The 15211-nt window shown below is 32.9% G+C and overlaps 2 protein-coding genes across 7 annotated transcripts; both read left to right on the forward strand.

The window, feature by feature from the left end:
• The first annotated feature begins 1203 nt into the window (after window positions 1-1203).
• Window positions 1204-6035, forward strand: LOC103503026 (proline-rich receptor-like protein kinase PERK3). The gene is made up of 8 exons (XM_008467177.3): window positions 1204-2680; window positions 3089-3311; window positions 3412-3620; window positions 4199-4325; window positions 4435-4506; window positions 4654-4840; window positions 4924-5056; window positions 5470-6035. Exons 2-8 carry the CDS (start codon window positions 3164-3166, stop codon window positions 5731-5733), a joined length of 1140 nt encoding a protein of 379 aa, XP_008465399.1. The 5' UTR covers window positions 1204-2680; window positions 3089-3163; the 3' UTR covers window positions 5734-6035.
• A 2513-nt stretch (window positions 6036-8548) lies between these two features.
• LOC103503039 (uncharacterized) lies at window positions 8549-14389 on the forward strand. 6 transcript variants are annotated; one of them, XM_008467218.3, is made up of 11 exons: window positions 8549-8691; window positions 8766-8913; window positions 9001-9055; window positions 9137-9204; window positions 10644-10730; window positions 11286-11476; window positions 11551-11631; window positions 11811-11931; window positions 12607-12894; window positions 13556-13621; window positions 14072-14389. In XM_008467218.3, exons 6-11 carry the CDS (start codon window positions 11286-11288, stop codon window positions 14162-14164), a joined length of 840 nt encoding a protein of 279 aa, XP_008465440.1. In that variant the 5' UTR covers window positions 8549-8691; window positions 8766-8913; window positions 9001-9055; window positions 9137-9204; window positions 10644-10730; the 3' UTR covers window positions 14165-14389. The 6 variants fall into 6 exon arrangements, with proteins under 6 accessions (XP_008465440.1, XP_008465448.1, XP_008465424.1 ...); XM_008467226.3 differs by having other exon boundaries at window positions 10648-10730; XM_008467202.3 differs by lacking the exon at window positions 10644-10730.
• The last annotated feature ends 822 nt before the right edge of the window (window positions 14390-15211 follow it).

Genomic DNA, 15211 nt, shown 5'->3' on the forward strand with positions numbered 1-15211 from the left:
TACCCAATTGTGTTTAAAAGTTATGTGTTAAGATTCCGTTGTCGTTCACAGTTTAAAGGTTTAACTTAGGGATCAACTAATATCGTTCTTGAAGTGGGCGATATCGGTTGGCTTCACACCACACCTCGAGCCAAGCAAGTAGGTGCTCAAGGTGGGGTGTGACACTAACATTTAAAAAAAAAACATAGAAAGTAATCAGATGATAATTATATAGAAATCATATGACAATCAACTTGTTTAAAAGATGAAGGGCATTTTTTTACTATTTACTTCAAGCCCATTAGCAAATTTGGATTAGGTTGATCAAATTTATCATTTTTGCAATTTAAAATTTCAAGTGACATTGACCTTTTTTTTTTTTTAATGGAGTAAGAGGATTAAATCTTGACCTTAAATTTTATAGTACATATTCATTGAGTTACAAATATAATTTAAACTTATAGAATGCTTTTAAAAGTATTTTATATAATTTAAATCGTTACAAGTAACTTTTTGAAACTAAAAGATGAAAGTAAAGTAAAACCAATAAAGTTACCAAACAATTCCAAGACCGGCAAGAAGTAGACCCACGAGAGTTCTACAAATAGGGGAAAAACGATTGGGCCACTTAGGTTGAGACCTGTAAATTTCTCAAAAGATTGGTCCTCTAGTTAGATACACCTCTAATGACTCAATTCAACACTTGAATGTGGAATTTTTCAAATGAATAAAAGAAATAAAATCGTAACAAAAAAAAAGAAAATGCCCTAAACTCCATTATAAATAAACCATAATATATCTCTTTTTTTATTGATAATTTCACTATAGGTGACATACATAAACAAAAAGTCAAACTTATTTCTTTTCATCGATAGACACACGTAAACAAAAAGTCAAATTTATCTTTTATCTATAAATATAAGCTTAGTTCAATATTAATTAACATAAAAAAGAAAAAAGAAAACAAAACTTGTTTTTGAAGACATATACCCATTCTCTTTCACCCTCTTACTGTGCAAGAAACGTTGGATATTTGGGTGTGTCATCATCCACTCATCCTCGTAATATAAATCGCCTTTTGTGAAGAGTTTAAATACAAAAATCCAAAGACGCAACAGTCTGATTCTCACAAATTTCTTTAATATCAACAAAAAAAAAAAAAAAAAAAAAAAAAACGGAAGCATTTGGATGTTTTTAACCTGCTGCATATTCTCTTCCTTGTTCCTTTCTCTCGTTTATTCCCATATCATTTTCCACTGTTTTTTTCCTCTGAACCCTAAATTTTTCTTTTTCTTTTTTCTTTTAAATAAAATGTCAGTTGGAAGAAGCAATGTCAACATAGCTGGCTGGTGGGGATCGCAAACCCCACATTGCCACTGCTTCGAATCTCCCTTTTTTTATCTCTCTCTCCTCTTTTCTTTCTTGTTTTTTTTTTTTTTTGTTGATGTTCTTGTTTAATTTATAAAATTCTCATGAAAAGAGGGGGCAAGCTGGAATATGGGTAATGATTTGAATGATTTGATTATTCTGTTTTGCTTTTTTAAAAATTTATTATGGGTTCCTTCTTGTGTTTCTGGGGTTGAATTTGTTTGGTGTTTTTGAAGCTCTGTAATTTGAACACAGCCAAGATGCTCTGTACAATACACACCAAAATGAACCCACCTATTCCTTTCAACTTGCAGTACCAGACAACACTATTTTGCTGCTTTACAGCCCACACATTTACATTATATATATATCAAAATTTTAATTCCTATAAGTTTAATTTCACTTCTCCTTTTTGTTTCTCTCTTTCCCTCTCTCTCTCTCTCTCTCTTGCTTTTTTGGTTGTTATTGATCATTGATCGTTTTTTTCTTCCTTCCATTTGAGTTTTGTCCACATGGGTTTTGTTCCTTTGATTGTATTATGAAATGGGGTTTCGATTTTTTTTTCTCCATTGGTGTTGAATTGTTTGAATTGGGGTTTTGAGTTGAGTCTAGTAGATTAAATTGAATTTCCTTCTCTCTCTCTCTCTCTCTCTCTCTCTCTCTATCTGTCTTTCTCTGTCAAGCTACATTATTACTCTTTTGTTGTTATTGATATTAATCCCTTTTTCTTACTTCAATTCGAGTTTTTTTTCCACATGGGTTTAGTTCATCTGATTGTTTCGTTAAAAGGGTAGGCGGGTTTTTAATCTGATTTTGTATCGAGTTTCTTTGTGGGTATATATTGATTTTTCTTTTGAGGGTTCAGACGGTTTTGAAATTGGGTTGGTTTGGTGGAGGGGAAAACGAAGCAATAAAACTCTGAGAAGTTGTTGTCGGCGCGAGGTCACTTTCTGTCGGCATTGTCTGTATCCAATGATGCATTTCGTATTAATTTAACCAAAAAGTTCTCTCCCACTGTTTCTTTCTGCTGCTCTTTAGCCGATTTCGTCTTCTTCTTCTTCTTCTTCTTCTTCTCATTCGATTTCAACTTCAGCATTTGCAGGAAGTTGATGATCGTATTCCATTTTTGTGATTTTTGAGTTCTTTTGATAATAATAATATTACACCCCGTTTTTGGTTAGAAGATTCTTCATCTGTTTTTGGAATGTGGGTTGAATTTCATATTCTTTACTCATCCACTGGAAGGAGAAGAGTTCTGCAATTGCTGATTGTCAAATGACGCTAAGACTTCAAAAGATCTGCTTCATCCTTTTTACTTTCTTCACGATTTCAGGTTTGGAATTCACGATGATGTGTGTTAGTCTTCAATCTGTTCTTCCTCTTCTTGCTGAATTTAAATGATCATTTGAGAGAAAAAGGGGGGGAAAAGGATGAAGATCTATAGATTGAACTTCATTCTTGTAGTTGACTGTAAGAATTGCTTTCATCTACACTTTAGGGTAGGCGCCACGCTCCCCGGTTTGGTTTGTGATCTGAAAAATTGTGTATGAAGGGATGGAATTCAGAATTGTTTAACTTGTTTCATTAATTGTTTTGGAGAAGAAGTAATAAACACATTGTTCTTGGCTAATATGGAAATGAAAACGGATCATGAACCAATGGAGCCTTTTGACTTGAGGCAATTTGTTCAATATTTGCTTCATGATTGTACCTAATATGAGTGTTGTATTTTTGTTTTCAGATTCAATGTATAATAGTGTGTATAGTAGTTATACTGTAAAAAAGCATCAAGGGTGAAGGGAAGAACCCACATGAGATGTCAAAGGTTCTTGCAGCAATATTAGGAGGTTCTGCAGGAGCCGTGGCATTGGTGGGATTGATTATTATACTCTTAAGATTCTTAGCACGCTCGAGAAACTCTGCAAGAACTTCCGAAACTGGCTCTTCTGATCCATCTGTCCAAGGTATTGTTTTCATAATCGCTGTCAGAGTTATAGATTAGCTTTCATATTCTTTTTCTCTGAAAGATGATCATCAGCTGGTTGTGTTTATGATTACTTGTAGTGGGAAGGCATGTTGGTATTGAATTGACTCTACGAGATGCTAGGCGTTTTGATATGGCAGAGTTGGTGTTGGCCACTAATGATTTCAGCGAAAAGAACTTGATTGGAGAAGGGAAATTTGGGGAGGTCTATAAGGGTATGCTTCAGGATGGAATTTTCGTCGCAATCAAAAAGCGACATGGAGCGCCTAGTCAGGATTTTGTAGAAGAGGTTATATTCATTGATTATCTTGTTGATGAAATTGGCTATATAGCAAGTCCTCAACATTGCTATATATCCCATATGAACATGCAGACTTTGAGCATAACTGGAAACGTTAGATGATTACACGAGATCCTCAAATATCTTAACCATTCTGCATGCTTTCAAACGATTTTTGAAGTTCTTGAGTCAACATATTCAAACTCCACCTGCGTTTGTATAGCGAAGAATGTAATGATTTTATAATGTATGCTAGTATCCTATTATTTTGGACCGTCACTTGTTGAAATTTAGAATAAGTACAATCTATTAAGCTGAGAAGATCCGGTTCAAATGAGGTTGCTAAAGTTTCAGCTTAACTCGACATGTGAATTGCATACCACTTCACCTGTATTTTCTTTTGAAAATCATCATGCATTGATTGACGCTAAACCAAGAGTTTCACTTGATCATCACCACATATTTTGTTCAGTACTTATTCTGCCTTACCACTCAGTAATCAGCTTCGTTTTGTGTTGTTGGAAAGGATGGTACTTGCATCTATGTTCAATTCATGTTTTAATCTAATCTACTTCGTTTACTTTCAGGTACACTACCTCTCATCTATTCAGCATCGAAACCTCGTAACTCTTTTGGGCTACTGCCAGGAAAACAATCTACAGTTTCTCATCTTTGATTATATACCCAACGGAAGTGTTTCTAGCCACATATATGGTAATGGTCCATCCTTCTGGCTTGTGAGATTATGGTTCCCTCACATAAAAAAGAACTATTTCTCAAAAGTCACTCCAAACTCACTCTGAAAGAGCACGGATATTTGCAGGCACTGAGCAGCGTTCGGCTGAGAGGCTGGAGTTCAAGATCAGACTCTCAATAGCTCTGGGGGCAGCTAAAGGTGAACCTCTGCAAACAGTGAGCATTTATTTGCATCTCTTGTAGATTGACTAACCATCAAATATATCAATGGTGAAACCAAATTCTTACCTGTGAATGCTTTCATGAATCTCGACCTTCGGTTACGTGACCTGATTATCATATGTAGGTCTGTCACATCTTCACTCCATGAGCCCTCGTTTGATACACAGAAACTTCAAGACATCCAATGTTCTTGTAGACGAGAATTTTATAGCTAAAGTGGCAGATGCTGGACTTCACAATGTCATGCGAAGATTTGACGTTTCAGAATCATCGTCCCGAGCAACAGCAGATGAGATATTTCTTGCACCTGAGTACTGATTCTAAAACTTTCCACAATTGCCATCAACAGTGCAACTATTCTATTGTATCCTTCATCTTCCGTCTCCTTTTGTAGGGTAAAAGAGTTTCGACAATTTTCCGAGAAAAGTGACGTATATAGTTTTGGCGTATTCCTTTTGGAGTTAGTAAGTGGTCAAAAAGCGACTGATGCACCTGTTTCCGATCCAAATTATACTCTGGTGGACTGGGTAAGTATATTTTTCTACCCAAACGCTCATAGTCAAACATTTTGAGAAATCTTCTGGAACAAATTGGGATATATATGTTCCATAAGTAAAATATAATTTCTGAAGAGTCTAGTTTGTTTAAGTTCTAATGGTTCAGAATTGGAACTATATTAGCAACTTTATCTCGATATTGATCACACCTTATTAGAGACATTGTTTTAGGTAACTTCAGGATATGGTTTACTTTTCCCGATACAACTCCCATGTCGGGGAAGCAATACGAGTAATTTAGGCATCGATACCCTATTACTTCTGATAGGTCTAGCATCTGGCATTTGAGATGCACATAGTACATTCTTGTTCTAGCTTACCGTTTTTTGAATATTCATTTGTCGGATTCTGAAACTGTATTCAATTCCATGCCTATTTGAAAGATACAAAACAATCAGACAAAGAGCGATATTGCTAGCATTACGGATCCGAGGTTAGGGAAGAGCTTCACTGAGGAAGGCATGGCTGAACTAATGTATTTGATACGTCAATGCGTCGAATATTCAAGCGAGAGGCGTCCGGTGATGAGCTACGTGGTGACAGAGCTGGAAAGGATACTGGAGAAAGAGATGAACTTAACAACAGTGATGGGAGAAGGTAGCCCGACTGTTACTCTTGGGAGTCAGTTGTTCAAAACCACAAAGTAAAAAAGAAAGCAAAGGCTTGTTTGTTAGCCAAAAGTGTGGTATATGTGAAATAAGATCCTTTTTAGTTTTTTTATTATTTTTTTATTTTTATTTTTTAAATATTCAATTCACTTTTTCCCCCTCCACATCAGAGAGAGCAAGAGACCTCAGCTGTTGTAAGTGTATAAAAAAAGAAAAAAAGAAACAGCTGAATCATTCTTTTTATCAATATTTTTTTCTTTTGTGTATTTAAAGTAAATGTTGTTAATGATTGTTGATTGTTCATATGAAAGTGAAGTGGTCAGATTGGTGTGCCTTCTTTATTTTTTTTAATTAGTTGCTGGTACAATATATTTTCTTTTAACATAAGCCATATCTTAAGAACTTTACCAACCTAGCATGTGAAATAGTCATTCACTTCAAATTATTATGAACATTCTTTTAATCAAACTATAGTTTTATTGTTCTTCAATTGTATCATACTCGTTAAAATAGGGGTTTCTTATTCTTTGTTTTTCTTTCTATTTTATGGTTGATGATGTTAGGTTGTTTTCGGTATTGAATTTTTAGTTTTTGAGCAATTCCTTTCATGTTTAGCAAAAGCTTTTTGGACCTTTTCTGATTAATTTGGGTTACTAATACGTACAAGCACACACGTCAAGTAATAATATAATTAAAACGATCGAAATATCTAGTATGGTTTTCCAGTTTTTGGGTTACTTAAATATTTTTCTAATTAGACTTTGATAAATCTTTAATTTAATCCGACAATGATTAGGTACATCTATCTTCTCATGTGCTCCTCATCTCTCTATCACTAAAAAATAAAATGATACCTAAAAAGATAAAATTTGTGTGGTGAAAAGATAGAGAGCACATGAGATGGATGCATGTTTTTTTTTTCTTCGATTTAATCTACTTCTAAAAAGCTAATAAATGATAATACCAAGGTGAAATTAAACAAAGACATGTTCTATGGTAATGACATCGTTACTGGATTAACTAAATAATTGATTTGACCTTGGATTGATTTTATGCTAACTGTGATCTAAAAGTCGAATATCCATGTATATGCAACTTTTGAGCTCAATTCTTTTCTAACTTCTGTAGCAGCATTGAAATTGGTCATCATTGATCTCTATTTATTTCCTATCATTTTCATGCCTAATTGGTTAACAATTTAGTGTATTAGAACTAATGTAAGACACTCTCTCCGAAGGTAAATCATTCAGGCGGGGCACAATTATTCAAAACTGCTAAGATTGACACATGCTAAAATAAGCATTCATCAACTCTAAGAAACAATTAACAAAACAAAGTTTGCAACAACTCAAAGACTACATCAAAAACCCTAAAGACTACGAACTCGGCAACTCACGATAAGATACAAAAATAGACGATTTACAACATATCCAAAATACAAAGAAGTGAAAGAAAGATGATGAAATGAAAATGTAGGTTATTATTATTATTATTTTGTTTTCTCGTAATGTACGTAACCTTCCATCCTATGAAACATAGTTTGGTCCCCATTTTTGGTGATTGTTGCGCAACAAATCATAACTTGCCCTTGTTTTTGTCCTAATATACTTTTCACATTTTCTTTAAACTATTAAATTCTTACCCGATTTTCTTTTACAAAATTTACTTTGCTTTCTTTTCAAAATTTGGCCCAACAATTCTCAAAATGTTGGAGACAATTTGATTTTTGTTGTTTCATAGGAGTTAAAATTTGTATCTTATGAATTATAATTAGAATTTGTTCTCTATGACATGATTTGATAAAAACTTTGGAGAAAACTATTTAAGAGAGATTTAACCAATCATAAAAATTAAAAAAAGAAACCACACTTATTTTTTTATGGAATGCAAGTATTTTGTCAAGTTTCTCTATTTCTGTAAAAACTATATATTAAATTCATCATTAGAATTAAATCCTAAAATTTTCAAATCATAGAAACTATATCGTAACTTTAAACAATCCATACAAACCTAATTAAAAATTTAACATATTTTACAATATATAACATAATAAGGTGTTTTCAAGAATAATAAAAAAAACTATATTTTAATTTAAAAAATTAAATTGAATTTATTGCATTACATACTATAGTACTATGAGCCGGTTTAAATTAACTTAAAAGATATTTAATAGAATTATATATTTATTTTAAACTCTTTTTAATAAAATATGTTTAAAATATATTTAAAAGAACTATTTTGAGTAATTGCCAAATCCTTCCATTTTTTTTAAAAAGTTTATTTTTAAACCAAATATATTAGTGACAAACCATAAATTTTTTATTTTTTATTTAATACTAATATATTTTTATAATTTTACAAATCAAATTCTAAATACGGTAGAAATATAGTAATTTTGTTTTTAAAATTTAAACGTTATTTTAAGAAATAGAATTTAGATGGAAATAGTTTAAAAAATATCCCAAAACTATTAAAAAGTTTTACAGATACTTTTCAACATAGAAAAAGTAAAAAAATATTTTCACTCACACAAATTTAAAAATAAAAACTAAATATTAAGTTAAAAGGATAAAATTGATTTAGTATGTTTTAAGAAATTATTATTTTAGGATTTTGTGAGATATTAGGTTTCAGAATAATTTTTTATTTTTATTTTGGAGGAGAAATGAGTCTTTTAAACTAAGTTTATGAGTATTTATGATTAGTGTTGAATTTTGAAGGTTTGTATGTAAAATTAAGCAATTGAGAAAGTTAATAATTTTTAAACTTTTAAAGGTCTGTGTACATTTTTTTACCCAAACTACAAACTTAATGCGATTTTCTATAATTTAGTTGAAAAGAAAATTAAATCAAGATTTGGATAAAAAGGAAAAAAAATTTAAATTTAGGTTTCCTTCTTGAGACACTCACACGAAGGAACCCACCCCCCTCATTGTCCAGCACTGATTACCGTCCGCCACCCATCCGCCCTCTGTCACCCAACTCTTCAGCCCGCTGGTGAGAGCACCGTCTCTCTCTCTTTATTCCTTACATTTCTCTCTACCTCTCTCTAACTAGTTTCTCCCTTGCAGCCACCCACGTCCAGTCGCGCCGCTGCCCGTGCTCGTCCCCCGCACCGTCGATCGTCTGCCTTAATCTTGATTATTGGGGCTGGCTTTAAAGTCTTGAGGGATAGAAACCGCTGTCCAACAGATTAAAGATCAGATTTTCTACATTTTGGTGAGATTCTAAAGTTTTAAAACTCTTATGGACTTGGTTATATTGTTGTAATTTGGCGTTAAACCCTTGAATGTGGTTTTTATTTAGGTTCGTTTCTGCATTCCGCAACTTTGGTGCAATTTCGGATTTGTCAAACGTTGGGGTAATTGACTTGGCTGTGTTTGAGTTGAATTGAGATTGGGTTATGCTTTATGATTGTAAGTAAACTTGCTTTATACTTTAGGGCTTGATTCAAGGTTTCATTAGACAAGAAGGGAATAAATTTGCTTGCTTTCTGGGCTCAGTTTCGTGGTAAGTAAATTTACTACTGGAATGTCTTCGAGCATCCTAGTCTAGATAACATTGCTACACGGAATAGGTTGTAGAAGCATGTTATGTGATGGTTGATATAATTGGCTATGCTTTTGTGGATGAGAAGATTGTTATGAGCATGTTGAACTCTTTGTGTTACAGTAAAATGTATGTAGTATGAAATCATGATGGCTGCTATGATGTATGAAGGGAATGAGTAATATTTACAGGTGTGAACTTTGATTTATGACATGGGACCCGTTGAAAATATGTTGCATATCAGTTAAGTTGGTGATGATCTACCCTCCTATCAGTTATCGCTATTATGTATGACTGTGAACTGGTAGGTTCACTACCACATTATGACTGTGAGACGATGGGTTCACAGTCACCATTATGTATCATTCTGTGCCTTCCAGCCACCAGTTATGTGTGATAGAACGAGATAGATTATTCACTTAGATGACCATCCAAGATCAATTATAGTATACAGGTTCATTAGTATGAATGCATAGCCTGACCCAGCAATGGAGTTTCTTTGAAGTTAATGTGTACTTAACGTGAAGCAGCTCTTTTGAAACTACCTAGTTTAGTTAGTGTGATGAAGGAGGGAAGCTAAGTAGTTTGAAAAAGGGACCTTAGACATAAAGTGAAAAGAACTCCTTGAGTTTTTCTGTCTACCAAATATAAGTACGAGGAAAAGAAGAAGTATCTAGAAAAGATTTTATTGTTTTGAGAAGATGAAGGAAATTAATGTTTTGAGACTGCCAGTACGTAAGTTTGGTTTGACTTTCTATGATGGGATTTTGGTCTGTTTGCAGTTGGTATAGGTAATGTGGTTACTACTTGGAACTTTGGATCTTAGCATGTGTTGGTTGAATAACTAACTTGGTTAGGCTATTGGTCATGGAACTCAACCTTAGCCTTAGAATCTTCTTCTTAAAATAAAAGATTAAGCAGGGACAATCAAGTGTTGGAGGTGTGTTTGGTAAGCTTCAGATTATAGAGTAGGTGAAGAAAAGCAATCTTTTAGGTAGAGTTTTAAGTAACAATAATCTTTTAGAAGCTATTGAAATGGAAGGTTAGGTTTTGTTATTTAAAAGTCAGTTGTTGAAGGTAACAAGGTTTAAGAGACTTTGATTTTGGCTTAAAAATTAGAACAAGTAACTAGTGAAGCCATCGATTTGATTTAAAGGTGGATGTAATCTAGCTCAAAGCAAAGATTCAGTTGTATGGGTGTTAAGGTTAAATAAGTTAACTCTAACAAGATGATCTCTAGCACAAGAGATGAACTTGAGAATAAAGCACTTCCTTTCATAAGGCTCATTATAGATTGGTTCTAACAGAGTTGATTATCAAGTCACAATACATGAACTGTTTGACATAGTTTTCTTACGTCCTGATCTTTTGTCTTAAGTTCTCACATTTTGTTCATTAAGGAAGAAAGATGGATCCATGCAACTTTTTCAACTATCAAGAGTTGTTATGGTAGCATAGCCAGGCTGCAGGGGATGCGGGTCCATTAGGTACCAAATCCGGATTTTGAATCTTGGGCTTGGGGTGCTACAGATAGTATGCTTTCTCTTGCATGGGCAATAAGTCAACCAACTCTATGGAGATGAATATTCTCAATATGGATTTATGAGTTGAGAATATTTTTATTTTAAAAACTATCTTAAATGATCAGTTACAGTTGGTTATGGAGATGTGTTTTTGGATAGAAGTCCTAACGAACAATATCTCAAAATCTGCATATTAACTAAAGGAAAATGGAAAGGCTATAACCGATCTTTTAAAACCAAAGACTAAAATGTCGAAGCCACAAACAGTTGGTCTGAACAACAGAAGGATACATCAGATTAAGGGTGTATTTGGATCGACTTTCTAAGTGTTCATAGGTACCAAATTTTTTTTTTTATAAATACTTTGAAAGTCAATCCAAATGGGTTCTGATTTGTTTTTTTCCTTTTTTTTAAAAAAATTAAATTCAAAGTTATTTCAAATTTCTTGGTTTTTTTTGCCGATAAAGTTCTTTCAAATTTACTTATCTTGTTAATGTTTTAGTCGTTGTTTTTTTGTAGATGAGAATCAAAAAACAAAAGCGGCAACGGAGAGCTGTGAGATTCTACACTACATGCTGTGGATTCAGGCCACCATTTAAAATCTTTTGCGATGGAACTTTTGTGAACCATCTTCTCTCCAATCAGATAATGCCGGCTGATGAAGCTGTTGCTAAAACTGTTGGTGATAGAGTAAAGCTTTTCACCACCAGGTTTGTTTCTTTTTATTGACCAATCATAACCATTTGACTTGTTATTTTCATTATCTCATAGTTTTGATTTGCAGATGTGTACTCTTAGAGTTAAAGGCTCTTGGCCAATCCTACGCGGGAGCTTTTGAGGCAGCTAGTCAGCTGTTCACTGCGAGGTCTACCACAGGCTTTTTCTTTTCATCCTTGAATTAGAATAATTTCGCTTCATGGTGACTAGTATCTTACATTTGTCATGTTCTTATGGTATTAGCATTTATTGATATGAGGAAGTGTAATTATTTGCTTATTCAATCCGTTTTTTTTTTTCTGATTTGAAGTTACACTATGGTTTTAGATGTGACCATGAAAAAAGAAAGAGTGCTGAGGCATGCATACTTGATGTGATCGGTGAATCAAATCCTGAGCATTTTTTTGTTGCCACTCAAGATACCAATCTTAGGAAGCAACTTCAACAGGTTAGTGTATTTCATGAGTTGATAAACACAAATACTAGTTTTCAAGTACACTTGATTTCACAATTGCATCTTATGATCAATTCTGACTTAGGTTATGAAATGTTTCTAACTTATGTTTTCTTCTTCTTATTAATATGCAACCTTTCCGTTTATAAACAGTTCATAATCTAGAATGGAAAAGTTTTGTGGTATGCAGTTATGTTTTACTTTTTTTTGCGGGGTGTTTGGCTCAAGAGGAGCAATAGAATCTTTAATCCAGTGATGCCATGTGATGAGGTTTAGAAGGTGGTGCAGTTAAATGTCTCCTTGTGGGTGTTGATCGCTAGGCCTTTTTGTAATTGTGATATTGGTTTGGAGTTCCTTCTGGTAGTTTGTGTTTTGGGACCTTTTGATTCAATGAAAGCTCAGTTTTCTTACCTAAAATATGTTCTCTTATTTATGCCAGTTTCGTTTTGCTTTTCTAACATATGCAGTTAATTTTAGATTCTCTAAGTTCCAATATGCGAAATGGTAATTTGTGTTATTGTTGGCCATCATTTTTTTTGTTATATTTCCATTGAATTCTCTCATGTCTTACTTGTGCTTGTATATATGGATTTATGAAGTGCTGAAATCTTCAACTTGCTGCTGTGTCTATCTGCAATTTCTTTTATTTTTATGTTTATATGTTACCAGATACCTGGGGTTCCACTCATATTTGGTCTGAGAAATACACTTTTCATGGAGCAACCCTCTGACGTGCAACGGCAGTTTGTTAAGTCTTTAGAAGAAAAAAGAATGCACATGTCTGAGGCGGAACGTGATTTATTGAAGAAAAAGATGAAGTATGTAGTGGAAGCTGAGAAAACTAATGAAGATGAAGATTTGGGAGATCAAAATTTAGACGCACAGGTTTTGAAAAAGAAAAAGAACATTCTAAGTAATTTGAAAGACAGACCTCAATTTAAAAGAAACAAAGCAAAGGTATTAATTCCACGATTACATTCTCTCTTCATTTTAATCTATATTTTGTGCTTAAATTTGCATTATTGATCGATCAACTTTTTTACTAACTTTGGTTTTGATATTTTGGTCATACTTTTGCTTTCCATATTGGAAACCATAAAAAATACTAATAATAATTATTAGATGCTTTTTAGGCTAGTGCTTACGACTCTAGTTTGCTAACGACAGGCTTTGCACCCAAAGAAAGCTTTTCTTTGTTGGTTTGGTGTTTTTTTGTAGGTAGTTCTTGGACTTCCATTTGGTTGAGATTGTTTCTTTGTTTGTTTTCGCTTTTCGTTCGCTTTCTTTACGTTTAAAATTACTTCAAAACATTCTTTAATTAATAATCCACACAAAATTTTGACAGCATGAAAATTAGGTTTGAAAGTGTGAAATCAAACATTGAGTGATTAAATGTATGATCAAGAGTGATTTATACTATGATTTAATGATTTCCAAAGTCACTCTAATATGTCGAATTTTAATGGTTTCCAAAGTCACTCTAATATGTCGTAATAAAATGTACAATGAGACAATGTTATTTATTGTTGATGGTGTCAGTCTGTTGCTGGTTTCCATTGTTACATGAATATCATTCAAACTAGTTTTCTTGATTTATGAATGCACTTTCATTTTGTAGGGTCCAAATCCTCTTTCATGTTTGAAGAAAAAGGTTAAACCAAGTCCACATCCAGTTTCAGAGAAGGTAACATTTTAATTTTTAGTGCTTCTGAATGTTTAGTAGTATATTCTAAAAATAAGATGATCAAAGTGAGATTTTAGTATGAAATGTCCGAAATGAGAATTCTTGGCCTAATATAAGGAAGTCATGTTTAAGAAGTGAGTAATAAAGCAGAAAGCTATGGAAGAAGTGTTTGTAAGCTTATTATTAGAAACCAGAAAACATAAAATAAAATGGTTAATATTTAACAAGGCTAATATTGTAGTAATTTTCTTCGAGAGGGACTTCTTAGAAAGTTCGTAAAGATTAATTTTCCCCGATGATATACTCCTGGGAATGCAAGTTTCTTTGTTATTTTTTTCTTTAGTAACATCTTGCTACTCTAAACACGGTACAATTATCATCTTATATTTCTATGAACATAAAATATACGTGTCTGTGGTTGTGATTGAATTACTCACTTTTGTGCATCAGAAGAAGGATGATGACGATTTGGCTCAAAAGCGTACTCGAAAACGAAAGCGATCGCGAAAGGCTAAAGCACCAACAGAAACGGTCACATCGTAGTTAGGCCCTTTTTGGTTGTGCCTTTGGAAATTTAGTTGTTGTGAGGCAAATAGTAGAATGATTTGCTCTTAATTCCTTAGCTGAGGATTAGAAAGTACTTGAGCTACCCATGGTCTCAAGTGATCAAAATTTTCTTCGAACTCGAAAAATACTTGGTCAATAGTGTTTCGTGTTTAATCAATTATACGGAAGGAAAGGAAATGGATGATTTCGCGGGTTAGTTTATATGTTTCTTCCATTTGTGTAGGGCATTAAGTTAAATGGTGAGGCGATTGTCCAATTTATTGTGTGTTTTCCAAGTGTATTTAATCCTACTTTTTGAATAATTCCTCATTATTTTTCTAAAAAATATAATGTAATAAATAAAAAAGAATTTGAAAAGTTGAATTTATTTGACATTTATTGTTTTGTTAAAGGAACACTTTCTTTTTACAATTGAGATAATTTGTTATTGAAGGACTTTCTTTTTCTAATAAAATGCAAGATATAATTTTATTTTACCTTTTGTATTTATGCTAAATGCCTATTTTACTCTTTTGTGGATGATATATAGTACGTGTCTTTTAAGTTGTTTGGTTATTTGATGATAGGATGATGTATATTTCAAGCTCAAGAGAGACAACTGATAATAATGGAATAGGATGATGTATATTTCAAGCTCAAGAGATACAATTGATAATAATGGAGCATGCTTGTGTAGAAAAAGATGGTATATAATGAATATTGCATTCGTTCTTGAAAAAAATTTCAAAAGTTAAATTTAAAAATGTAAAAGATTAGAGTGTCGAAAAGGTTAAATTACAAATTAAAACAAAACTCTTAGGGTGCGTTTGGGGGAGGGAAAGAGTTGGGGGGGAAAAGGATTATAATAATCCTGGGATTATGATAATCCTAGTGTTATGATAATATGTGTTTGGGGGAAAGAATATAAAAGGTAGTATTATAATAGATGTGTTTGGGAGAGAGATTATGATAGTAGTGTTATAGTAATATGTGTTTGGGGGAAGGATTATGATTGTAGTAATTTAAAAAATAATAATAGAATTT

The sequence above is a fragment of the Cucumis melo genome, chromosome 9, assembly GCF_025177605.1.
Source record: "Cucumis melo cultivar AY chromosome 9, USDA_Cmelo_AY_1.0, whole genome shotgun sequence".
Classification (NCBI taxonomy): domain Eukaryota; kingdom Viridiplantae; phylum Streptophyta; class Magnoliopsida; order Cucurbitales; family Cucurbitaceae; genus Cucumis; species Cucumis melo.

Coding starts and splice junctions, on each gene's coding strand:
- LOC103503026 (XM_008467177.3), top strand. CDS start 3,164: ATGTCAAAGGTTCTTGCAGCAATATTAGGAGGTTCTGCAGGAGCCGTG. Junction 4,841..4,923: donor GAGATATTTCTTGCACCTGA/GTACTGATTCTA, acceptor CTCCTTTTGTAG/GGTAAAAGAGTTTCGACAAT. Junction 5,057..5,469: donor ATTATACTCTGGTGGACTGG/GTAAGTATATTT, acceptor CCTATTTGAAAG/ATACAAAACAATCAGACAAA.
- LOC103503039 (XM_008467218.3), top strand. CDS start 11,286: ATGAGAATCAAAAAACAAAAGCGGCAACGGAGAGCTGTGAGATTCTAC. Junction 11,632..11,810: donor AGTCAGCTGTTCACTGCGAG/GTCTACCACAGG, acceptor CTATGGTTTTAG/ATGTGACCATGAAAAAAGAA. Junction 12,895..13,555: donor TTAAAAGAAACAAAGCAAAG/GTATTAATTCCA, acceptor TTCATTTTGTAG/GGTCCAAATCCTCTTTCATG.